This window comes from Puntigrus tetrazona, chromosome 22 (genome assembly GCF_018831695.1).
Source record: "Puntigrus tetrazona isolate hp1 chromosome 22, ASM1883169v1, whole genome shotgun sequence".
In the NCBI taxonomy this organism is placed as follows: domain Eukaryota; kingdom Metazoa; phylum Chordata; class Actinopteri; order Cypriniformes; family Cyprinidae; genus Puntigrus; species Puntigrus tetrazona.
Genome location: NC_056720.1, coordinates 11,002,122 through 11,029,406, shown reverse-complemented (window position 1 = coordinate 11,029,406; position 27,285 = coordinate 11,002,122). Strand labels below are relative to the sequence as shown.

At 41.1% G+C, this 27,285-nt stretch overlaps 2 protein-coding genes across 4 annotated transcripts in view; both read left to right on the top strand.

The window, feature by feature from the left end:
- Nucleotides 1–27,285, top strand: part of LOC122327734 (CUGBP Elav-like family member 5) — a 1,183,696-nt gene that overhangs the window by 621,416 nt on the left and 534,995 nt on the right. The gene's annotated exons all lie outside the window — the stretch shown is intronic.
- dot1l (DOT1-like histone H3K79 methyltransferase) lies at nucleotides 1,294–26,348 on the top strand. Its single transcript, XM_043223244.1, is given in 29 exon segments — nucleotides 1,294–1,618; nucleotides 7,755–7,798; nucleotides 7,891–7,965; nucleotides 8,781–8,844; nucleotides 8,922–9,150; nucleotides 10,067–10,161; nucleotides 10,261–10,323; nucleotides 10,405–10,460; nucleotides 10,601–10,680; nucleotides 11,020–11,088; nucleotides 11,602–11,708; nucleotides 11,920–11,961; nucleotides 12,044–12,136; nucleotides 13,001–13,238; nucleotides 13,329–13,442; nucleotides 13,577–13,668; nucleotides 14,048–14,149; nucleotides 14,243–14,380; nucleotides 14,475–14,600; nucleotides 15,403–15,745; nucleotides 15,748–15,850; nucleotides 15,921–16,167; nucleotides 16,289–16,361; nucleotides 17,045–17,607; nucleotides 17,696–17,904; nucleotides 17,999–18,063; nucleotides 18,137–18,727; nucleotides 21,104–21,757; nucleotides 22,813–26,348. Coding segments are annotated over 28 exon segments (4,629 nt in total). The 5' UTR covers nucleotides 1,294–1,537; the 3' UTR covers nucleotides 21,631–21,757; nucleotides 22,813–26,348.

Genomic DNA, 27,285 nt, shown 5'->3' with positions numbered 1-27,285 from the left:
TGTAATATGTGCCCAGATATGCATAATGCTCATTAAATAGCATAAAAATAATTTTAACAGATTATTTCACTCAGAAATGTACTAAAGTGGCACCATAATACAACTATGGTTGTCAAAAATAAACCAAAATGACATTTTATTTTACAGTGAGCTAAATAACCATGTTTACAGTAGATAACCGGAGTGAAGAGAGTGCTATTAGACACCTTAAACGGATTTCTAAGCAAAAATTCAGACCATGTACAATAAATATACAAAGTGAAACGCCTCTCGCCACATAATTTTTTCCATTATTACCTTCTAATTAAATCTTCAACATTGTAACTAGATTAGGCTGCTCTCTAAAAAAACCTATTGCATTACTTATTACTAATAATACCCAAACATAACCAGTTGAACACGAAGGGTAAATATGAAACCGTTTTTAACTTCATGCCGCCATCACATATAATAATTTCTCAAAAATGCATTGCAATTGAGACAAGTGCTATCTAAAAAGAAAGCTAAACTATTATTTCACGTTTTCTCCCCGCATTGTAAGCTGAAAGTAACGGTCCAGCAAACTGATCCTGATAGTAAACATGGGCCCTTCACATTCTACACATGTGCTGGGGGAAAAAAATGGTACGTCCCGCCCATTCAACGGTTATTGGCACCGGCATCCCGATTCAAAACGCCCGGTTAATTGTCGATCCGTGTCATCGTTACCCAGCCAATGTGCGAGAGTTGTCGAGGAGAAATCCCCGCCGTGTGTGTGTCAGAGAACAGACGCCTCGCCCCTCTCGTTTCATACACACTCATTTCCATTCTCCCTTTCGTTTCGGTTTTGATGGTACGACCTGCGGACTACACACGCGCGAACGAATCGCGCATACGAATCGGATCTTTTGAACGAACCGGTCGAAAGCGATTCGTTAGGGATAGCTCACTAAACAACGAGAACCGTCATCGATGTCTCGCACTTCTCGCGTTCGATTAGTCGTCGAAACGCAACCTTTTAATTTCTCAACGAATTGTCTCGTTTTGCACGTATAACGCACACACACGGTGTTCATTTTAGTATTGTTTCGTGTACGTCAAAATGACGTGCCGCGTGGTTTTATGTTTCTGTGAAACAAACCGCACTTAGGCACGCATGTTACAACGCGCGCTTATTTTTAGAAGAGCGTCAATCGAGTCAGAATTTACCAAAAGACTTGTTCAAGAATTGTTCGAAAGAACCGATTCGCGGAAATGAATCGGATCTCCCACCACCACACACACATACACGCACGGGCGCATTTTTTTTTCATCGTGAGCCGGTCAAGATGGCGGCGGCACTGCCGAGACGGAGCAGCCGCTCGGCTTAATCGATCATTTTCTCTAAATCACAGGGGCAGATCGGATTCAAACCGACCGAATCGTGCGGCGAAACTGTGCGAAACCAACCGCGGCCTGCGATAACCGACGTGAGATCCCATCGCGTTAAACCCGGCGTTTTTTCACGGAAATGCTCTCACTCTAGTTTGTGTCTCGTCCATTAGCCGTATTGGGGAGAATGGGAGAAAAGCTTGAGTTAAAGCTGAAGTCGCCGGTCGGAGCCGAAGCTGCAGGCTATCCGTGGCCCTTACCTATATATGTGAGTACCAACAGTATTATTGTTTTAATCCAAACCGAAACCAACGCCGGGATTCCCTAGCGATAAAGCAAAGTGGGTCACGTTAGGTTGAGAACGGCGTGTATCTGAACGAGCGTTTGTGTCTTGTTTTGGTGCGCTCGTTTCAACATTAGTGTTTCAAGGACCAAGAAACGCTTAAAACCGGGGCGCGAGCGTGTCAGCGCCTCCTCAAAGTGTTGAACGCGACCTAAAGGGTTGTAAACACCAGACTTTGCGTGACACGGTCGTTTCGTTTAGAAACAAAACGCGAATTCTGTTACGACCTCGGCTGGTGTTCAGGGTTGAATCGCAGGAAACGCACACCGTGTGTAGCCTGCTGACCCAGTTGGCCGTCTCTCGTGCGGTGGTTGCGTTTCAAATCCCGGCGAGCTGTCTGCCTGGGCAGCACGTTTTGTGCTTGAGCAGTTTTAACGCGATTAAACGCGAGAAGCCGCGTTTGCTGCGACTCGGATCTTTCGAATTTGAATCGTTTTCAACTATGATTCTTTTTTTTAGTTTGCGTTTATTACGCCGACTAGTTGACAAGGGAGTTCGTTTTGGGATATTGTGAGAAAGTCGTGACACCGAATCTTTACTCAAGTACCGAAACGATTCTCAAGCCGTTGTTTTTTGTTTGTTTATCGTACGCTTGAGTTAACTTCAGCACGAGTGAAAGGTTTCGCTCACTGGGTAGGCAGCTCACGACGGTTTAAGCGCCGCCCAAACCAAAACCTGCCGTAGCGGAGTGTGTAACGCTTGTCAATTTACCTCAGAAGCCCAATGTTATTGTTGTTCGAGCGCTTACCAATGCGTATCTACACCCCGAAACGATAGTTAGCACGACTCTGCATTTAACGAATGTTTCTGGGGGCTGAAATTCACGCTCGTGCTAACATGCTAACAGTCAGATAGCGGTGCTAGCTAACTTTATCTCTTTTTAGCCAACGCTAACCGTCGTCAAACTCTAGATAACTTACACATTGTAAGTATCCGCCCTAAGTGAGCGAGAGGAACTGTAGTAGATGTATTAGGGTGAAATAAGCTTAGTGCCGGCTCAATATCACACGGAGGGTGTTGAACAAAAGGCGAGTAGTGCACTCAGGCGAGAGGACGGTATCTCCATATTGTTAGTGTGTTTTATTGACAGGCAGGTTTTATTCGCGTCCCATAATGGGCGTCTTGCCGTTTTTCACAGTTTTGACTTTTCCTTATCTTTTCAGCACGGTCCGCGTGTGACCTTTGGGATCTTTTGAAGTGTTGTGAGCTGTTCTGGAAGTGTCACATTTGTCGCCGATGTCTGAAAGCGGGTTTGCTCGACCGGCAGCCCCCCTTTGCTTTGGGATAGCGCTGTGTTTTGGTTGCCGTTTGGATGCGTCCCGAATGGGACAGTGGCGTAAATGTGACCCGTGCGGCTGATCTTTCTTGAAAAACAAGCTAGTAAGCAGGATTTTCTAGGAGGTTTAGTCTTTTTAGTGGTTGCTAGGGGGTTGTAAAGCCTGCTGGACATGAATATCGGCTTTTTAAGGTTGCTCTCCAGCATATGCATTATAATTAAATGTTGTGAAGTTTTATTACACACCGCATTGGCTCCTAATTTTAAGTATTACAGATTTAGTGCTTTATCCTGCACTGTTGCATTAAAAACAAGAACGACACCCAAAGTATAGCTGCCTTACATATTCCCCATAAAGGTTTATTTTTATATGATGTGTCCTTGCACTTATTTAAATGCATTTAAAGCAAGCAATATTCAGCGTCAGTGTTGCCACAATGTTGAATAGCTAATTAGCGGGAAAAAATCAATATGTGAAGGCAGAAATACTGCTAAGTGCTCAGAGCAGAGATGAATGGGTGGAGCTTGACCTAGTCCAACCCCGCCTTGTGGACCTAATTGGTGTAGATTGACCTAGTTATTAAAACATAAATCGATATTTAAGATCCACCCATTATGTCCAGGAGATGTCACAAAGCCTCAGTCTCTGGCTTCCCTCATAAATTGCGCGCTCTTCCTGATGGCGAAATTACGGTTCGTGTGAAAACCTTTCATGGTCAGGCTTGTGGTCTGGTAGAAGAACCATTGTATATTTGCATTGAAGCACAGATGCGAAAATGTAAAATATCGCGGAGACCTGACGGCGGGGGGCTTTTAAACACTACGGTTATTGTGCCCTGAATGGTGTCAAAAGGGTTTGTTTGGAGTTGTATCATCCTTTCTGAGTCAGACACCGTTCCTCTTGTCTGTGTTGTTTCTGAAAGCATTGTACAGTCATTGCACATGTACAGTAATCATAACACACAGATTCCACTCTGTGATTAACTCCAGTGATGCTGAGCCGCCGAACCGGTCCACAGTGGGACGAGATCCCCCGTATAACGCACACATGCGCCGCAAGTTACCCAGTTCGAGCAATATTTAGGACGTAAGAGATGAGGAAATGTCTTCACGTTCAGTGTAACTAAAGAAAATGCGAGACAGGGTTATTTATTGCGAAGTCCTCGCAGCGTCCGAAAGCAGGAGTTTCTCACGCCGTCGGAGTTGCCGACTCTTTCACGTTTCGGTCGTAGACGGAAATTGCGGGGGGGTGCAGATCAAAGCCTATGGTTTCCACAGAAACGGCTGTCTCATCTGTCCCTCCCGACGTTTAATACGCTGCGATTCACAAGCTTCACTGTTTCTGCACAAACCGAGAATGTGGGTTTCTCAGAAGCGTGGGTTATTTTCAGAGCTGCTGCATCACTGAAAACTCCAGCTTCTTTCGTTTGTGCCATGCGGCTGACGGCGTAGTAGTCGTGACCTCAGCCATTTTTACTGTCTCGCTTGGCCTCAGATGACTTCCGTCTTTGACTCTGGCTGATAAGGGATGGATGCCCCACCTACCGAGAGCCATATTTCTGACCTGCTGTTGGGTGAGCGGAGTTACAGTGCTCCCGCGTTTGGCTGGCTGTAGACGTGCCTTGCAAAATTTTTGTTTAGGGAGGGGCGGGTTCTGTTAATTAGGGAGTCTGGGTGGTGGTTGTCCACATGCGCTGGTGGTTCAGACTTCCCTTAAAGGAAAAGTTCATTTGGTCACCTTCATGTTGTTCCAAGCACATACGACCAGCTTTCTCTGAGGATCGCAAAAAGAGACGTTTGGCGGAATGTTCGAGCTGCTTTTCTATTCTGCACAGTGAAAGTGAATGAAGACGAATGCGATTCTCTTTTATTGAGAATCATAGCTATACGGAATGATCACAAATGACTCTTTTCAGCTGATTCTTTTTAGTGAATCAAAAATGTACAGAATGGCTAGTGTATCCTGATTCCTGAACTGGTGACTCTTCTGAGCTGATTCTTTTTAGCTCTTCATGTCTTCAAAACGGACATCGTATCAAACTGAATCGGGAGCTTGCGAATAGTCTTCATTAACATTCATTACGCGGAACAGAGCAGCACGCGCGTTCTACGAAAATGCTCCTTTTTGCGCTGCTCCGAACAAATAACGTACGGGTTAGAAACATTACACGAGGGAAAAAATTATCACAAAATGCTCATTCTTGGGCAAATAAATGCCCCGTACTTTGAAGAAGAAAAAAATACAGAAAGGTGAGAAACTGCTGCATTTCGCTATCCCTGCTTTAAGATATTTTTTTGCTTTTATCCAAGGTTACGGTGCGTTTTACAAAGAACCCAAAGCCCTCCATTCATTCGAATCATCTTGTTTTTCAGAGACTCGACCGAGTGATTTTTTTTTTTTTTTCCTCTCCCGCTGTTGCATTGGCCGTTGCCGGCTCCTCGTCCACCAGCGTGCCATTTTGCCTCACGGCTTCACATTGTGCTCCAAACAAAAGCATCCCACTCACCTGGGGTGGGAGGAAGGAGAGGGTTTTTAATCGAACACTGAGCTTCACTGTCTTCTGTCTCCCCTAACGTATCCGGCCGCATATCTGGAAACAGCCCTGTAATTGCTTCCATACGAAAGCGTCGATTCCTTTAAACTTGGCTGCAAAATGACTCGTTCGGGGTGTGAGGAATCGCAATCGAACGCGCCTCGCAGTTCGAACGTTGCGGCCCGGTCAAACCCGTTAACGGCCGAGGTGTGGCGCCTTGCCACCCCGGGCCGAAACGAACAGTTGTTCAGTTCTGTGAGTCACGGGTGCGTGAGGTGAACGAAGAGTCCGTTTTTGTGCTCGTGAGTCAAGCCTGCTCGTGACCGAGGGCTGTCGTGCTTTATTTTTTGCTCTCTGTCATCCTCCCCTCCTTTCCTCTGGATATTTTTAGCTGTGGCGCTGGTGTTGCTGTGCGCCCCGTACGCCCCCCCCCCTCCTCCTCCTCCTCCTCTCGAGCGGCACGATGCGCTGAGGTGTCTGCTTGTGCACGTATGCACTCCGCCGTCCATCTTAATGCTCGCGTTTAACGCAACATTTAAAACGGGAATTGTGCATTATTTCAATAACTGCCCTTGTTTGGCCTCAGACTGTGGCTGCATTATTCCCCCGTCCTGTGACGCCGCCTCTGAGCTGCGGGGGCGGGCAGAAGAGCACGAGACCCGCCGGACGTGCAGCTGAGCGGGAAAAACGGCTAGGAGGAGCTTAGCGAGGCTGGGGAGCCCGGCAGCGGCACGCTGAGGCAGGCAGAGGGCTTCTCAGGACTCTGTTGACGGAAAAGTGGGTCACTGGGTCAGGCAGCGGCAGAGCTCCAGCGGCAGGCCGGAGCGAGTTCGGTGGGGTCACATCCACATGTTAGACGCCATCCGGGGTTAATTAGCCTTAATAATTATTGATTATGACTTATGGGCCTTGTTTATGAGTAAAGCAACAGTTTCGGTTGTTGAAATTGGTTATGTATATATTAGACAGAATTTAGAAATGTTGCTGATGGCCTCATGGGGCGTTGTGGGGCATCCCAAGTTAGTCAAGTCCCATCCTCCTCCTCATTCTCTCCCACTTTGCTTTTTATCCACCTACTGTCCTATCTAAATAAAAACAAAATACGGCAAAAAATAAATCTTAAAATTTGCCACCAACTGAAATGTGACTAAAACCGAAGTAAAAATAACATTTATTAAAAAAACATTCTTGTAAGTGTTTAACATGCCAAGTTTGGTAATTGACTAACTGAAAATATATAAATTATCAGATAAAATGCACAAGCTTAAACTTGGCACTAATTGAAATAATTTTAATCAAGTGCTAAAATCATTAAAACTATTGCTGAAATTTGAAACAAAAAGGGGAAAACAGCTTATTTGTTTAAAGAAAAATAGCGCCTTATGTTCGGAGTTCCAGTTTGGGTCTTTTTAAATAAAATAAGAACAAAAAACCTGAACATAAACTAAAAGTACTTTAATCGGTACTAAAATAGTATTAATAATAAAGTACAAATTCAAATACTAACGTTTCTAGCAATTAAAATTAAGTAAATATTTATAGAAAATACAAATAGTACAAATGACAAAAGCACACAACAAAATATATATTTTGTATATATATATATATATATATATATATATATATATATATATATATATATATATATATATACAGTATATTGTAGTGTAATATATGCATTTATTATACTACAATAACACTATCTAACAAATGCCAAAAGCACATCACAAACTGACTAAACCTACAATAAAATAAACAAGAAACTGGAAATATAAAAATAAAAGCTAATTCAAAATCTTAATACTGTGTTGGCATTACAATGCTACGGCCGTCCCGAGTTCGAATCCCACCCACATCTCAGTATTAAATATTACTTGAATAACAACGTAGCATGTTTATTTTGTAGATGGGGTCTGTTTTCTTTTGCATGCACGACTTTTATGCTCAGATGCTGTAGATTATGCTGTGCATTCACACACTGTAACGCAGGATCTGTGTCGGCTTACAGTGACATAATGTACTTATCCAGACATGTGTGCCTGATGAACTTGTTCACCCGCTTAAAGGCACACTGGCTGCTGTGCGTGCAGGAACGTGTCACAGTTGTGATCTGTGACCCGTCACGAACCGGAAAGGTCAAGATTCTTGTTTCTTGTTGATAACTTCACAAGAATAAGGCCACTGAATGAACGGCGAGTACGCGAAACATAAATTTTGCTCATAACTTACAGGGTTTCTTTTATCTCCACAGGATAAACATCACGATGCTGCACATGAAATCATTGAAACTATTCGGTAAGTCCTTTTTGGTTTGAGTTTGCTGTTACGTTAGACCGCTCTGCAAGTTTTATGTGCGTAATTAAAACATGACTCTTCTTTTCGTCCAGCTGGGTGTGTGAAGAGATCCCAGACCTTAAGCTGGCCATGGAGAATTATGTTCTCATCGACTACGACACCAAGAGGTGAGGAAATGTTCACGATTTGGTCTCGTAAGATCGGGTCAGTTAGGTATTATTGGAAAATGACGCCTACATGGCTGTAAAAAAAAGTATTAAAATTAAATATAAAAATGTAGTAATTAGATCTTATTTGGTTATAAGGCATCTATTTATAACATTGTAATTATCAATAATAATATTTGTTGTTTGTAGCTAATAATTGTTTTTATTTAAAGTATTATTATTTATTATTATTATGATTAATAATAATTGCATTTGTATATGGTAAAGTCAAAGATATTAAATGAAAAACTAAATATTACAGATACTTGCAATTACACTCTTTTTTATTTTATTTTATTTTTCATTTAGAATATTTAACTGAAATATCATGCGTATGTTTTTAGTTGTACTATGATTGCCAGTTATAAGAAAATTGATATTATGAAATAACCCACATCACAGAATATTACAAATGAAATTATAATTGATTGTTTATTGTTAATGTTAAAAGATTTTCTTTTATGTTCTACTTAAAGGATTCATGATAATTCTATTATTTATGCATTGTTTGAAATTTGGTACGTGTTTATATGATGTGAAAAAAGCTTCACAAAATATTACCAATTAAATATTTACATTTTTTAAAATGTGTTAAATATTTAATGAAAGTGCGATGAATCATTGATTTTATTATACTGTTGAAATAGGATATATATATATATGAGCTAGAATATATTGCTTTTTTGCTTTTCATGTGTCCGGGCACACCCACATGGTTTATTATAAGATGTAAAAATAGGTTTCATAGATCATTTTATTTTTGTGTTTTCTTGCAGCTTTGAGAGTATGCAGAGGCTATGCGATAAGTACAACAGAGCTATTGACAGCATTCACCAACTGGTACATCAAGTCTATATTTTATTTATTTATTTTTTTCTCCTGACGTGTTAAACTCAAAATATGATTTTGTGTTGCAGTGGAAAGGGACCACCCAACCCATGAAACTCAACAAGCGGCCTTCCAACGGCCTGCTGCGTCACATCCTGCAGCAGGTCTACAACCACTCCGTCACCGACCCAGAGAAACTCAACAACTACGAGCCGTTTTCTCCCGAGGTGTACGGAGAGACCTCCTTCGACCTGGTGGCTCAGATCATTGATGAGATGGAGATGATGGAAGACGACACCTTCGTGGACCTGGGCAGTGGTTAGTAACATCTGTTATTGAAGGCCTGTTCTATAGTGACCCTGCAAATCGAATTCACGAATCAGGAAGCTCGATGTTGAATTGAAAAATACGGCAAATTCGAAGCCGTAATTGGTTTAAACGGGTCTTGATTAGCTGTTTAAGACAAAATGTGATAAAATATAAATAAATACGACCTCTCGCTGTGTCTATCACTCTTACACACTGCTGCCTGTTTGATTTTTAGCGTTTTCTGCATCCGTAGCAATCATTTTGAGAGGTGAGAACAGAAATTCTCAGAAATTGGTGGTCTTCTTTTTAATATGTGGCTGTAGTATTGCTAGCAAAGTATTAAACTGAGCCACTAACATCCCGAAGTAAACTGGAATCACCCGTGATAATCCCGCTGCTCCTTAATAATTTTGATGGACCCAATATTTCCTTTCATTTCTACTTTTTAAGAAGCGGGAGGACAACAAAAACATCCTCAACTGCTTAAAGCCTCCAGGGGGTTATCACGTGTCCTCTGAAGCAAATCAATGGGTTTTTTGTTTTAAAATGGTAACCTAAATTACTGACTGTTCATTTTAATGAAGAAGGTCATATACACCTAGGATGGCTTTTGAGGGACCTACTCTTTAAAGTTCAATTAAAAAAACGGAACCCGCTAATTGAAAACGCAAAACGTGCTGCAAGTGCAAACAGCCCTTATCCTTCAGTTTTAAATCAGTTTTTGGAAAAATGTTGATTTTGAAGGTTTCTTCACATGCAGAAATAGACATTATACTGCCTTGCCTTTAAGCTGTCAAAAGTAGACGAGCGCATTGGAAAATGGAACTGAATCGGAAAACCAAAATTTCACCGCCATGTAAACTTTGATTTAAGACCGAAAGCTAATCTTGTGTGACAAACCGTGTTGTCTTGGCTTGATCTGCAGGAGTTGGTCAGGTAGTCCTGCAAGTCGCTGCAGCCACTAACTGTAAACACTACTACGGCGTGGAGAAGGCAGACATTCCAGCAACCTATGCAGAGGTACTAACAGGAAGCCGAGATTAAACACTCCATATACACCATATACTCCCCCAAAGTGTAGGTTTTTACACTAACATTTATGCCTGGATGTGTTTACAGTCAATGGACAAGGAGTTTAAGAGATGGATGAAGTGGTATGGCAAAAAACACGGCGAGTACACGGTGAGTGAGTGTTTGTTTATTACTCCGTCGCTGAAGGGATGAAGTCTGCACATACTGATGTCGTTTGGTCTTGTGCGGCAGCTTGAAAGGGGAGATTTCCTTTCAGAAGAATGGAGGGATCGAATAGCCAACACAAGGTATGATCACATGCAGGCTAGTTAGATGCTCATCTTTCGTATTTAGATATATTCATATTTGATTGTCATGATTTTCTCAAACATTTGCTCGTTGCTTATGCATCCTGTGTAAGTCTATAGTCTGATGTGCTCTTTTACAGTGTTATTTTTGTGAATAACTTTGCCTTTGGTCCTGAGGTGGACCACCAGCTGAAGGAACGTTTCGCCAACATGAAGGAAGGTACGTGGTTCTTAAAAACACAGCCGATGAGTCAAATTGAAAAGCATGAGAGATGGGGGCAGTTCTGTTCGAGTTAAATGTTTTTAATCAATTCAAATGACTGTGTTAATCGCATTTGACCATTTTGTGCAGCCGTAACGTGAAGTGCGTACCGTTTGAAAAAGAAGGGGGCCTGTGTCAGTGTAGCTCAGAGGCACCTGTGTCAACATGTCGTTCTTGACCTTTGACCCCAGTCGGGCTTGTTTTTTGGTTCGCATTGATCTCCAGATGTTGGGGAGACGAGGTTTTCGCTTCTCTGTGTTACTTGGGAGTGTCGTGACTCAATTTTGTCTTTTGTAGGTGGAAAAATTGTATCCTCAAAACCTTTTGCACCTCTTAACTTCAGAATAAACAGTCGAAACTTGAGTGGTAAGTGTTAAACTTTGTACATCAGGTATCTTTTACCAAAGATGGTGCTACAAAATAACTGTCATTAGCTTTAAGGATATGTTTTTAGGACCATGGTAAAAGTAAATGTTAAATTAAAGTGTTGTATTAATCACTTGCCTCCATGTCGTTCCAAACCCGTAAAAGTGTCGTCTTTGAAACGCAATTAAAGATATTTGTGATGAAAACCTGGAGGCTTGAGACTGTCCCGTTGACTCTCAAGCAAAGAACACTGTCAAGGTCCAAAAATGATGAAAGACATTGTCAGAATAGTCCATCTGTCATCGCGCAAAACAAAATCTGAACCCAAATTGAAATTGTCGAAATTAAATGTTGATAATAAATTTAAATAATGAGGGAAAAAAAGTCCTTAAATTGTGATAAAAAAAACCCCCAAAAAAACTTGAATATTTTCTGCACTTGTTTTTCAAACTCAATGTAATTATGGCCACATTTTTTCATTGTTCATTTGATCTTCATTGTCTTTCTTTTAAGATATTGGCACAATAATGAGAGTAGTTGAGCTGTCCCCTCTGAGGGGATCTGTTTCATGGACGGGGAAGCCAGTGTCGTACTATCTGCACACGATAGACCGCACCATAGTAAGTTCCCTTTCGTTTGTCACATGGCTTTCGCTGTTCTTGATGTACAGTGGGTCTCTTATTTGCATTGGCCATTATTGTTATGCAAATGACGTCGAGTGTGGCTGTCTCATGTCATGCAGTCGTCCAAATAAAATTTCTTTGAGCATCACGTGTACTGATATCTAACCAGATGCCCTTTTTTTGTTTGTTTTTTTCCCTTTTTTTGCAGCTTGAAAACTATTTTTCTAGTCTCAAAAATCCTAAACTCAGGGTAAGACTTGTTTGGTTCTAATGTTGTTTATGGGTTTTTTGGACAAAATATCACAACACATGCGGCTTGTTTTTGGTTCCAGGAGGAGCAGGAGGCAGCCAGAAGGCGCCAGCAGAAGGACAGTAAAGAGAATAAGAGCAACACCACCACCCCGACCAAGCCCAAGGAGCACAAGGTACACCTACAGGAGTTATTTATTTTAATTCATTCAATTTATATAGTCATTTTTTTTTGTTATATATATATATATATATATATATATATATATATATATATATATATATATATATATATATATATATATATTATAAATTTATATATATATATATATATATATATTATAAATTTATATATATATATTATAAATTTATATATATATATATATATTATAAATTTATATATATATTATAAATTTATATATATATATATATATATATTATAAATTTATATATATATATATATATATATTATAAATTTATATATATATATATATATATTATAAATTTATATATATATATATTATTATTATTATAAATTTATATATATATATATTATTATTATTATAAATTTATATATATATATATTATTATTATTATAAATTTATATATATAGATTTTTTTATTTATATTAATATTTCATTCAAATCGCATATAATCTTTTATTAATTTCTGCCCAAGAATCCAGTGAGAAACAGAAATAACAATTTATTTTATTTTAATATATTTTAAATGTATTTATTTATAATATTTTATAATATTATAATTTTTTTTTAATTTCTTTATATGCTTGCATTTTAAATACGTTGTATAATAATGTGCATTTATATAATTTTTTTATTTAAAAAGTTTCTATAAAATTGTATTGTTTATATATATATATATATATATATATATATGAATTTCTGCTTTAAGGAGCACAAGGTAGACCTACAGGAATCAATTTTTTTTTGTGCATGCATCTGCCTGTTTTTTATTTATAAATTAGAAATGTATTCAAATAAATTAAATATATTAATGCTAAATCTCTTTACCCTGTGCAGCAGGCGCAGCATGACTCTGGTGGTGAGGAGCAGCGCTCAAACTCGCTCGTGCCAGTTAAACCGTCACCCAAACCCCGCCGGGCCAAGCTGCTGCCCAGGGGCCGTAAGCTCGGCAACAGGAAGCGCGGGCGGCCTAAGAAGGCTGCTGCTGCTACTGCAGCCGAGCGCAAGAACAAGAAGAGCCAGAGCGCCCTTGATCTGCTGCACGCCAAGACCCTCTCAGCGGCCCCCCCTCAGGGTGAGACAATTACCTAAATCTGATGGCTCTTTATCAGCATCAGTACCTTTTGACATTGACTTTTTTTGTGTGGCTCTGATCGATCCGTAGATGCATACAGGTCACCTCAGAGTCCGTTCTATCAGCTACCTCCCAAAGTGCAGCATTATACATCGAGCCAGCTTCTCATGGGCCCCACTCCTCCAGGCCTGCAGGCTCTGCTCGGTGAGTTCTGCTCTGCTCTGCTTTCATATTTAACATGAGGAGATCCATTTCAGTCCCACAGACGTGCTCATGTATCTGCTCTAGTTACATAGTCAATCAGCCAGTTAACGTACACCGCCTTGCTCTTGCTCTAGATAACGTGAAGGTCCAGTACCTGCAGTTCATGGCCTACATGAAGACACCACAGTACAGGACCAACCTGCAGCAAGCCCTTGAGCAGGAAAAGGTCAATCTATATAAGATATGTGTATATATATATATATATATATATATATATATATATATATATATATATATATATATATATAATGCATGCATTTATGAGAAAAATATTATCATTTATTTCTGAATCTTCATTTTCCAAATATATTTTAATTTATGAACTAATTAGCAGTTGTTCTCCCCAGTTTTTATTTATTTTTTTTGTGTGTGCTCAGACAACATACAAAGAGTTAATTTGCAAAAGCATAGCTTTTCAGAAACCATGTTTTTTCATTCTGAATTCCGATTAATCTCCATCAAACTGCAGATGGGTTATTTTAATAAAAAACGATATAACTAACTAATAAAACCCCACCCTTTTCTCTCGCCGTGTCTCGTCACAGCTGAGACACACAGAACTGTCGGGTCAAGCCCAGCAGCTGCTTAACGCTTGTCATGCTCATAAGGAGAAGATCCGAGACCTTTTCCAGTCCAAACTGGAGGAGGTAAGACTTGTTTTCACAACCTAGTGAGCTGCCTACCTACTCGAGACTTTCAGATGAGTGATGCGTATGACCCCTCGGCCTCCCCTCTCACAGCTCGGCGTGAAGGCGGTGACCGTGGAGGACCTGGTACAGGCTCAGAAGGAGATCACGGCCCACAACATGCAGCTGAGGGAGCAGACCAAACAGCTGGAGAAGGACATGATGGAGCTCCGCGATCAGAGCCTGGTGCTGGTGAGCCATCCGAAACACACCTCAGGAGGGTGCTTATGATTCAGAAACGAACGCTTGTGGCCGGAGTGGAACTGTATGTTTGTGTGTTTGTCAGCTGAAGGCTCGCTGCGAGGAGCTCAAGCTGGATTGGGGATCTCTGTGTCTGGAGACTCTGTTGAAAGAGAAAGCGGCTCTTAGAAGACAAATCTCGGAGAAACAGCGCCACTGTCTGGAGCTCCAGGTACTTGCATGCACATGTTTCTCAGTGGCTCAGAGCTAATAGGCCATTGCATATATACCATTTTATTTTACAGTTGGACACACTGTTCCAGGTGCTTGTGCAGGTTCATACAAGGTCCTGCCTGCAACACTGTACAACCTCATCTTCCCTTTTTGTTCTTTAGTCATTTCCTGTTTCATAAGTTCATTGAACGCATAGTATAACTACGCTTACATGGTGCATATTGCCACCTAACTTGTGCAGTAATTTCTTACTTTAATCCTTCAGAATAAGAATTATATTGTTTGTTTGATGCAAATTATATGTCATATTTATAAAAATACATGATAGGGAATGCATTAATGAATGGGGTTTTGGTTCCTTGGTCGCCTCTGACTTGCTTAGTTGGGGACACTTAATTTCTCGTGATTATCGTGTATGTATTATGTATGTGTATGTACAACTAATTAGGATTTGAGATGAAATTAATTTTAATGTCATAAATTGATGAACAGAACTGTCAATTTAGTGGGTGTTTTCTGTAAATCAGGGAAAAATGTATTAACAAAAACAAATTGCTATTTGTTTAAAAACAAAAAACATAAAACATCAATTTAATGCTGTATTGCACTTATTGTAGTTATGATTATTCTTTCACCTATTTCTCTAGCTTCTGTCTTTCTTGACATAGTTTGTAACTGTCCTGACAAAAGCTTGTTTACTTGAACTGAACTGGCTCTTCAAGGATATTTTTTACCATGAGCAGTGTGGGCTGGCCGTGTCTGTGTTTACATCTACGACTCCCCCTGGTGTTTCTTCGCAGATCAGCATCGTTGAACTAGAGAAGAGCCAGAGGCAGCAAGAGCTCCTGCAGCTCAAGTCTTACAACCCGTGTGAGGAGACTCCCTACCAAAAGGCCCTTCCCGGTCCAGAGCCCCGGCCCCCACTGGATTCCGACACCCCCAAACTCACCCCACACTCCTCTGTGGGGCTCAACGGCCTCAGCCCCGAGCTATCCGTCAACGGCACAGCCTCGCCGGGTTACGAGAGAGGCGGTGGCAACTCAATGGGCAAAAACGAGCTCCTCACCCGCTATCTGCCTATTTCCCCTGACCACGAAATTGTGCCGCCCACCCCAGACTCAAGAACCAGGCAGCTAGGGCAACCCTTCCCGACTACACCCGCTTTTCTCCAGCTAAGATCGCCCTTCGCAGGCACCTCAACCAAGATTCGGCTGCCAATCAGTTTAGAGCCCTCGGCAACATCCACCGGTGAGTAAAATTAACATGTTTAGTTGACTAAGTGCTTGATTGGTCACTGATCACTCACGGCTCTTTTCAGGGGTGACGCTGGTGCTATTTCATCTCCAACTCTGGGATTAAAACATTCTTGCTCCTCACCCAGTTCAACTGATATTCAAGCGACCACAACGCCCAAGAGCACAGATAAGGAAAAGAGCCCGGCTGCCCCCGGCGACACTATAACCAGTCTGCCAATCAGCATCCCCCTCAGCACTGTGCATCCCAGCAAACTTCCTGTCAGCATCCCACTGGCCAGCGTGGTGCTGCCGAACCGCGTAGAAAGATTGGTATGGATCCGTGTGGGGGCGGAAGTCATGATATATAGTCTTGTGGGTGTTTTTTATTTGTTTTTTTGCAAACATTAGCAATTATTCAAGCTGTGTTTTTTTTTTTTTTTTTTTTTGGCAGAGGAACACTCCTAGTCCGGTTTCGAATCCTGCAGGACAGAGTAATGGCAAGCCGCCTCTCACGCCTACCTCAGGTACAGTCCTGCTGTCTACTTTGGCTTGCTTTGTTTGGCCTAGATAAAGCTTAGCAGTGCATGTAATTCAAAACACTGCACTAGGAAACTTGACTTTTGCCACACTTTGGAAGTCAGCTTGAAATCAAATTGCATGTTATTAAAATGATTAAAACTAAGTCCACAACAAAATTCAACTGCAGTGTGATAAAGGCATTTTTTAGACATCTTTCATTTAACAGCTATGAATGAACAACAAACTCTATTGTCACCAGCATTTTGTTTGCTTTATAGCACATTAGCAAAAAACATTGATGCTAATTGTTCATCTTTGGTATATGTAAAAAAAAAAAAAAAATGCAGTTAATAAGTCTAAAACAGGGCTCTGTTTAATTTAACTTTACTTCAAAAATATAAACTTAGGCTACCTGAAAATACTTTGTCTAATATTTAATGTTAAACTGCTGGTCTTTAAAAAAAAAAAAATCTACTTTTTGAACGTCTGCGTTGATGCGGCAATCATCACACAATCCTAAAAGCGTTGTAGGACTGCTTACAAGTGTCCATACGTTTACACGTTTTGCATGTTTTCATAGACATTGGGGGATCTGTATTCAGAAAGAGATCGTGCAACCTAATGTAAAGCCGTTAATCAATGTACATACTTTATTACTGTACTAAATCCAAAATCCATTTCCTCTTAGGGTATTCCTCCAGCTCAGGGTTGGTGAATGGCTCTCACACGGCCATGCTGACCGAGGACCAAGACTGTGACGCTGCATCCCCTCCCCCTCACAGCACCCCCATCATGGGCCTCCAGCCTCGTGGCTCTGGCCTCAGTCCTGCTCTGGGCACCGGAGGAGTGCTGCAGTATGCCGACGGCCCACCGAGGCTTCCACCCGAGGACGGCCATGACCGGCAGGGCCCCGAGTCTGACACGGAGCCCTTGGACAGCGAGGCCCGTCGCCGTATCTTTTTCTCCTCGTCCTCTTCTTCCTCCTCATCTTCGTCCTCCACAGGAGGCTCAAGGCTCCACCACGGGTCGGTAAAGCAGGGTCACCATCATCACAGTAAGCACCATCACCATCATCACCACCACCATCATCACTCTCCGAGCTCCCACAGCCAAGAGGGGCGGAAACGAGGGCGTCGGAAGCGCAGCTCTTCTGGCGCCATTCCCCTTAGCGTATCCCCCAAAAGACGGCCATTTCCAGGACTTGGCTGCTCAAGCCATTCTTCTGGATCACCACTTAATATCAATTCAATGGTGAGTGAACCAAAAATAGTGTCTGTTGGTATTGTTAAAACTTACGATTGACCTGAAATCGGACCCAAAATGTTGGTTCTTTTAACAGGTGAACAACATAAACCAGCCTTTGGAGATCTCGGCCATCTCTTCCCCAGAGCAGTCGGGACGAAGCCCATGCGGGACAGATCTAGATCAGCCTCCTGTGCTCAAAAGAGAGCGTCCCCTGGATCTCAATAACACAGGTCGTTATTCTTCCACTCCTAGTTCAGATGAAGAGGGCGGCAATTTTGCCCCGGACACCTCTAGTTCAAGCCGGTAATTGCTCTTTTCTTTCAAATCCAGTTCATTAGTGTGTAAACTTTGCAGATCATCGAAAAAGTGTTTGATGGACAACTGTTTTGTCTTTCAGAATTGAGAGGAAAATCGCCACCATTTCCTTAGATCGAGATGGACCCATCAGAGATGTGGAAAGGGGTAAGTGCGGTGCTTTTTGGCTAACAGATATTTCACGTTCTGGCTATTTATCATAGAATGTGACGTTTTACAGGCTCGCACGGACGTAAATCAGGTGCCAGTAGCGTGAGTAGTGAGGTATCATCTTCCTCTGGAGCCAGCAAGTGGAAATCCACCTTCTCCCCAATCTCTGACCCCAAACCAACTCCTCCGGATCTCCGCCAGGGTGGCTCGCCATTCGGTGTGAGTGCTTCCCGATGCGGTACGGACTCTGACTCGGACCAGAAACCGCAGAGGAGAGGGGGACGTGAGCGTGAGGCCTACGGGAACTCGAACCTCTTCCTCAGTCAAGATGGCGGCGGTCGCTCAGTCGTCAGCTCGTCTGAGCGGCCGCTGCAGAAACAGAAATCGCGTGAGTGGGACCTGAAGTCTGTAAGTGGATTGGCCAGCCAGAACCTCTTTATATCCGCTGCGGCCAGTGGAGGCATCTTGAGTGGGAAAGTGGGTGGGGCTGCCACAGTTTCGTCCGCCTCCTCAGTCGGACAGTACTTCCCCCTGGCCGGGGCTTCGGTCCTACAGTCCTGGACGCCCGGACCGGCCACCGGCGGAGCTCCCCGATTGGTCAACGGACATTCAGCGCTCAGCAGTTTCTCCAGCGCCGGGCTGGCAGGGGGCGCTGCAGGAGGTGAGTTGGATATCTTCTGTCTCTCTCTCTCTGTTTTCCGGGTGAAAATTGCGCTCATGGTCAGAACAAGTCGCCTGGGTGTACAGAAAAGGTAAGTTAAGGCCCAGCGCTGCCATCTTGCCTGGCTCTCCCACACTGCTTGCTGTGCTGACTGTGCAAAGGCTACAGCTACACACCTAGAGGAAATAACAGTAGGTTGTAATAAGGTGAATTTCACAGAAACATGTCCGATATATATTTCACCCCAAAGTCAAAAAGTATGTTTAAAGGTCTCATATTGTCTGAAATTTCCTGGTAAAGCCAGGACTGCCATATTAGTTCCAAATGCCAAATGGTCCACTTTAGACGCGCCCATAACAACAAAACACAACACTTTATTTAACTTTTTCTTATAAGAGGTGTGCAAACTTAAGCATTTTTGTCGATCGTTGTTTTGTCTGGCAGTGGCCTGATCGTGACGTCACTCAGAAAAAACAGGCCAATCAGAAGAGAGGCTCATGAATATTTAGACTGGCCAAAATCTACCTGTCTTTGACAGAGCTCCTGAGAAAGGAGCTGTAAAAACATATTGAGATGTTTTTTGTTACTTATACCACAAATATATTTTTAAGGAAACCAACACCTAAAATACACCTCCAAAAATGTGTACAATATGGGACCTTTAAATAAATTTTTCCCCACCTAGTAAGTTTATTTTTTTTGATTTTGCTGTGAAATAACTGGTTCTTGACGTGCTGTGTGGGATTCACCCATTGAAACATTTACTATTTGAATACAAAAACTCAGGCCTCCTAAATCACTTTCACTGGCCTTGATGTTGTAAACTGCTGATTTAAAGGGCTGTGAAAATATGTTAGAGCTGTTAAACTCTCTGTAGTTTATGAGATTGGCGAGAAACTCCTTTTACTTTTATGGCTGCATTTCAAGCCTTCACATTTTCTCTGGGTGTTTGTCTTTAATTGCAGGTCTTGTTTTTGGGTGTTGAGGCATTTCACTGTGTACCAGCACCTTGCAGTCCACAAAAATGATATTGTGTAATGTATATAAACGTATATAAGAAAAAACACTGATTATAGATATAGGCATGATGCATAGAGAGATGTAAAAATATAAATATCTAGATAAGTGTAAATATTAGTTATAGACTGCTATAGTAGAGATTTGGTTGATGTACACTAGACATGATGGTTCACTACACACTTTGGTTTTAAATTTAACAATGCTCTTTTTAAATTAAATAAGTTAAACACTACGCAATTTGTATTTGTTGTTGAAATATATTTACAGTCATAACTGGTGTAATGAAATATTCATTTAAACGTATAGCCAACATTAAATAAGACATCGCTGACAGCTTATACAAGTAAATATAATGAAGTATAGTTTTGCACAGTTCTCTTCAGTGGACTTCATTTCTCTAACAAGTAATGAGCTGTAGACACTGATGACTTACCTGAGGTAGGCTAGATGAAATGCTCTTTTAAGGATGACTTAAAGTGGGTGAAACACTAATCGAGTGATTACATGACTCGTGTTCAGCTAGTAATTAAGAGGAAAGGGGGATCGCGCTCCACGCACAACTGATGTTTGTATACTGTGATCTGTTGCTGCGACAAAGAGCTTCAAAATGGCTTTCCAATGGAGCAGTTTAAGTACAGATGCATACTGAAATTTTCTATACGAATACGTGTACAGTTACACCCCTAATATAGACAGATTATATATATTTGTATAGGCGAGTGTAGAATTTAAGGGGGTTACTTCACCACAAAATGAACGTTTGTTATTAGTTTATTCACTCGCGTCGTTCCAAATCCATAAGATGCCTGTTCATCTTCAAAACACAAATTAAGATGCATTGATTCTGTCTGTTACTTTATTTTTATTCATTTTCCAAAGCTATTCTCGTAGCTTTGCAAAATTGCACTTGAACCATGGATGTCACATTGATTTAGTTTTCTCCTTGCGACGTTTCTTGACGTTGATCGTGTTCGTTACATTGCTCATCCACGGAAGGCTCCGACAGCAATCACAATGCATCAAACTTAATATCTTAATTTGGGTTTCGAAAACGGACAGCGGTCGTACAGGTTTGGAATGACACAAGCAATTGACGCCATTTTAATTTTGGGGTGGAGTAACCATTTAAAATATGCCACGGCTAAATGTAGCTGTAATCTCCATGATGTGCCCACTTTAATTACACTTCACGTAGCGTGTAGAAGAGGTGTGAGGTGCCTCTGGTGCATCAGCGCAGTGCCTTGTGTCTTTTTCTGTGCTTGTATGTTGGACTGGCTTGCTGCTGTGCACAATCTGGCTGAGCCCCCATCTTCTGTCTCTGTCTTTTTGCTCCCTCTCTGTGCTGTATGTCTGCAGGGATATTTCACCACATGGTGCCTTCAGTCTCCTCACAGCAGTCTGGGGCCAATCTCCCGGGCCCCGGGGCCCTCAGTTCCCAGCAGAGGCATCTGGACGCGAACCCCAAAGCGGGGGCCTCGTTCTTGGCCTCTGGCCCCTCTCAGCACAGCCGCACACAGACAGTCCTACACGCCCCTCCCCGCCCACCCTCGCCCTCCCTCCGCCCCTCTCCTCCTGAGCGCGCGTCCTCCGCCTCCACCCCGTCCCAACCTTCCTCCCCGCGCTCCGAGCGCCACCAGTCCTCAAGGCCGCAGTCGTCCCTCCCCGCCTCCACCTCCTCCTCCCCATCTCTGGCCGCCACATCTGCTTCCTCCGCCTCCTCCGCTTCCTCCCGGCCCTTCACAGTGCACTATCCCCTGCACCTGCCGCCTCCCCACCCTCCCGGCAGCGCAGGTTCAGGTGGGGCTGGGACGTCCTGGAGGACTCTGGGTATGCAGGCGTCCTACGCGGCGGCCTCGCAGATCCCCGGCAATCGCCCCAGATAGGCCACGTCCGGGCGTAGCAGGGTGGGGGGAGGGTGGGGGCGGTTTGACGTGGAAAGTAGACTATTACTAGACGGACACAGGGAAGCTACTGCGCTCTGCCAGCTCTAATGTTATGAGTCCCAACAAGGTATGTGGTGTTGGCATGGAAATGAGCTACATGCTTTGCTGCTTTTTTTTTTTCGTAGCTGCATTTCCTGCGACTTGTTTGTTTGTTTTTAGGGGTGGTGTTTCGGAAACCAACTGTTATACTATTTATGTCAAAATCGCCGTTTTGTTATAATTACGTGTTCAGGGCTCAACAATGTGAGGAGTGAATCGGAGCGATTTCTAGTTTTACTAGCCCAAATGCTACTTTGTTTTGCGTAATAGCAGTAATAATAAACGACTGTATTTTTGTAAGTGTTCAAAAAATATTTATTTTTGTCATTAAATGTTTCCCCTGTCAAAAAAGGACAGTTAAAATAGCTCATTTGGATATTTTACTATGTTTCAATTAAATAGTAGAATATTTTAGTAATTTTGTAAAGTAAACTAAATTTCGTAAACTTTTTTTGCTGGTTTGATTATGATGGTTTATTGGGCAAAATCTAATTTAGATATCATTTTTTAAAATATAATTTCTTAATATTACATTACTGGTTTATTTATAAGTATGTACGATTAATTATATCTAATTTTTTTTTTTATTCACATTTTATTTTGTAATATACATCAGTTATGAATTAAATAAAGCTATAAGGGAGGTCAGTGGACTGCTATTTTGCTAATGAAAAAATATGCTGCACATGCTGCAGGATGTTTTCTACTCTAATAATAAAATATGAACTATTTTGTATGATTAATATTCTATGACGTACGTAGAATGTAAAATATGTTTTGCACACTAAGCCATAGTAATCATCCAGGGAAAATGGTTATAAAACAGTTTGTATTTGTTGCATGTAATATTATTGCTTGTAAAAAAATAATAATAATAATAATATAAAATTCATACAGTTTTTAGCCCATCGTAAATGTTTACAAGTCCTTCTTGCGGAATTTGACGGAAAAAAAAAACACGTTTTAAGTATCGCAGTCCAAATGCATACGTTTGCCAGGCATATAAATTGTTGAGCCCTGATGTAGATGAGAAATCTGTCCACATCTTGTGTAATTCCTGGATTTTACCCCGACTGGTTACAGGTAACTGAAGAAATCTACCTCAACCCAACATAACCTATGCAATGGACAGGTGTGGACCAATGGGCTCGACTCGCTCACCGGTGCTCAAACGTTTGCTAAAAGACGCCACTGTAAAACTGGCATGGGTATCAGAACTTATCACAGGTGCAGCTTACACACACACACACACACACACAGAGCCCCTGAACCCCATTCAGATCGACACAGTATGCGGCTTCCTTGTTTTCCCCGAGTGTTTTAAGGCGACACCATGTTGGGCCGACGCTAACAGCCGTTCATCAGTTATTGTGAGTTTAACACGGCCTTACCGGTGGATGCTTTACTTAATTTGCAGCCATCTTTTGGTGGATTCACAGTCGATGACGCAGGAAGCGGTTTTTAAATGTCAGGAATATGATTACAGTCAGTCTGGTTTTAATACGCACTAAAAAAAGAGGCTAGTGTGAATCTCTGTAACCTCGCTGCTGTTATCAGCGGAAAGAAATGTGGCTTTTTGTGCTCGACGACTCCTATTCGGATGGTCTCCGTGAAGCCCCTGGAGCCTGTAGCGGGACGTCACCCGTACAGCCGGAGCTTGTGCTGTGAAATCGTTGTTAACGCGTCTGTCAGCTTGGCTTGGGCATTTTAACTTCTCCTCATATTAATTATTTGCCTTGTAAGCTGAAATATATAGGAAACCACAAGCTGCTTCTGTATAAGGGGGAATCTCTAAAGTAATATTTCACCTCAAAGACGACGTTAACGCTTCATATCGAAACAGTTACACACATTTTCCCAGATTCTCATTATAATAATGTAAAATATGCATATGATGTGCATCGGTCGTGTTCTGTAATTCATTCAATGTTTTTAGAATTAATAAATTGCAATACTATTTTGAATTGCAGTATGTTTGTTTTTTTGTTTTTTTTTTTTTGTAAAAATGTTTATAACATTTTTGCATTATAATATTAGGAGGTGAAATTGATTGTCATAAATCAAGCCACTACAAAAATTAGTATTAGCGTTGAATTTTTTTCACGTCATTTTTGGGGTGAAATATGACCAGGCACGTTCTTGATGGGCTTCACGAGATGCATCGGTTAAATAATTTCGTTTTATTTTTTACACTGGACAATTAACCTGTGGAGCTGTTAACGACGAACGTATCAAAACAGCATGTCATTTTTAAAATGTAAGCTTTTATTAATCAAAGGGAAAAATGTTCATTTTACATGCATGTAAAAAAAAAAAAAAAAAAAAAAATGAAACCAACACACACGCACCTTCCAGGAATACACGATTAAAAGCCAATCTGCAGGGAGAGAAGCGGTTAGAGCCACAGAATGAGTGACAAGCCTGTAAGGAGCTGTTGAATCAGGTTAGTTTCTTTAACTAGCAGATCTTATTGAATCACTACGTTTACCGTTCGCTTTTGGTTTAGGGCCCTGTTTCAATACTCAAGCTTCCATGTTCCTAACGGTTACTGCTGAACCTTTAATACGATGCACATATTTTGTTCAATCGGAACGCGGTGTCTTACGCGGTACAGGCTTATTCAGGTGAATCTGGTGCTGAACCATGTTCCTCGCAGATTTCATAGGCGTTTTCCTTCGGATGACCAAATCCGATGCCGTCGTGGTGCTCTTCGCAAACCTGGAAAACCAGCACGCGCTCGTACATACAAACACACTGATGAAAAGATGTACACACACTGGGAAATTGCAAGATCACAAAACGACATAAAACTACTGGGCAACTTCAACTCATCCTTTTGTTTCTCTCTTATTGCTTTGTGTATGATTTTTTTTTTTTCTGTACTGTGAATGGTAGTCTCTCTCGGACTGTGTAATTGTGTATATAATTTGGGTTATTTATCGTTTTAATTTTCTGTCTTTTTTTTTGTTATTTCTTTTGGTTTGTGATTGCTCTCGTTTTGTATCGGAGCAGAGCACAACATGTGCAAAGTGTATGTACTTGACTCAGTCTAAAAAAAAAAAAATGGTGCTACAATCTGTACAACTTTAGACTGTGCTTATTTATATTAAGATCATCATCGACAACGACAACAAAAGAAATGAATAAAGATTTTTGGTGCTTCTTTTACACAGGGATGTTTGCGAGCCTTGCGGCATTTATTTTTTCAATATTTATAATGTATTATTTGGCGCCCAGCATGAAGCATCCCCTGCCTGTTTGGATCAGTGCCGTTTTTATATACGAGAAACACCTTTTGGTCTTAATCGAACTTAAAGAAGCATGAAAGTACATTGCAGAACTTTATAGGACGATATAACTTTTTCATTTGAAGTATTTACTTCAATGGTGCTCCGAAATCGACCTGCGTGACGGGTAGTGAATGCTTTGAATCACACGCGCGGCACACTGTTGAAATCGGTGCCGCGTGGCGTTTCGTAACAATTTTTGATTTCTCGTAAAGGAGAACACGTGCTAAGCCTGTTTTGCTTACCGTCTTGGGCCCGTACGGCTCGGTGCTGTTTCTTAAAACCGCGGTTTTTCTTCGCAGATGTAACGCAGACAGCTTCATCTTACACAAACTGGTGCTGACGTTCACGCAGATGTCGAAAATGAATACGCCCGTACCAAAACCTACGATCCACTATCGAAGCCTGTCCTAGAGCGCGTCATGTAAACCTAGAGTTTGAGCCTATTGCGTATCGTGATGTAAAGTTGTTCTGATGTGACCAGTCGTAGATTTGGCTAGTGTTTTTGTCAGTTGGCTAGTACTAGTGGTTGACCGATATGGGTTTTCCAATGACTGTTATCATATCTAGAGAATAGGCTAATATAATGTTATTTAATGTGTTATTCTGCGGAACACGAAAATGCTCGTAGAACGAAAGGCAAAGGGGTCCAAAATTTGGAAACCATTGACTTTTTGTATGAGATTTCCGCCTGCCCGATATATCGGTCTATCACTAACTGGTACAGCGTTAAAAAAAAAAAATAATTTTTTAAATTGTCATTGGCGTACAACATCGCCAATTTGAAGACAAAGCAGGAGTGGACGTCCTCATTGTTTTGCGTCCTTATTTCCTTTTATTGTGTTTTTGTTGCTTAAGTATGTGCTCAAGGAAAATTCAACCTCACCTAAGCTTTAGTCAGAATGCTGTGTAATAGACTATGGTGTATAATAATATTAAAAAACAAAACAAAAACAATGTGTAAATGGTCTTTCTCCAATTAACACGAGGACATTTGGATGAAATAGGATATTGACCAGTACATGAGTACATTGTTACCAGCACTGAGGGTTTTTTTGTTTTTGTTTTTTTTTGTTTTTTAATAGCAATTAATAATCATTGTTAATGTTACCTGTTTTAATGGCCAATTTGTGTTTTGATATCTTTGCGACTGTTTATCAATGATGGTTTTATGATTTCATGATCCTGACCATTTGGATACTCTATAAAACAGTAAGGTGCTCTCCTACACTTTAAACAAGGAAAATGCAGCTATAAAAATTCAAGCACCTCTTGCATTACAAGGAGTAACTATTTAATAAAATCAGCGCAAGCTTTGCTTGTTTTACTTTGTGATGTCTCGTTTGAACTCTTTTGTCCGTCGACGCCGTTTCCTGTTGGAGTGGCAATTCTTGAAATTGATGTTAAGCTATTTAAAATGTAAACATAACTCTTAATGTTGCGTTTTCTCAGGTACGTGTATGAGGTTGCATTGCAGAAGGCAACTCGAATCCTTTCGCATGTTATAAATAGAATAAAGAGTATGTTCTGAATATGTAAATTTTAGATATGTCTAAACATGTAAATTCATATAGGCTTTGTCTAGTGTCTCAGGAACGTCAGTTCTGGCTTTTTGTTAATAGTTTTGCATAATGAAAGGGAATGTTGAAAACCGATATGATGGATATAAATGAGAATGAGATTGCTTTACTGTGCATTATTTACCTGTGATTGAAATTTCCACTGAACGGCATATACTGTTTTATAGTCACCAACTCAAAGCTTGTCCGTTGTAATTTGTCCCCTTTAAGTTATTATTTGTAATACACACATTCCAGTTAATCACATCCTTATGCTTTTTTCATGGTTCAGCAGAAATATCACAGGATAATTGTGCAACAACGGCAAACTCCTAAGAGCTGTCTCAATTGTGACGCTGTTTGGTGCTTTTAACGTAAAGACTTATAATGACTAATTCAGTTTTTAAATCTCGGCTTTTTGTTAACGAAGTTAATAAAGTGTTTCTAATGAAAGCTCAGTTCCGTTTATTTATTTTTTTTAAATTGCCTTACGAGCATACTGTACAAAGATTATTGTCCAGCAGGGAAAGGTAATAACACAACCATTTAGTAATAAAACAATTTTGACCCAATTTAAAAATAATGCAGGTTTCTACAGTGGCCACATATTCCCTGCTTATGAATCACGATAACACTTGCTGCATGAAGCTTGAAAATTAAAATTTTCGTATGCAATGAAGATCATTCCCTATACTTCTTTGTACTTGCCA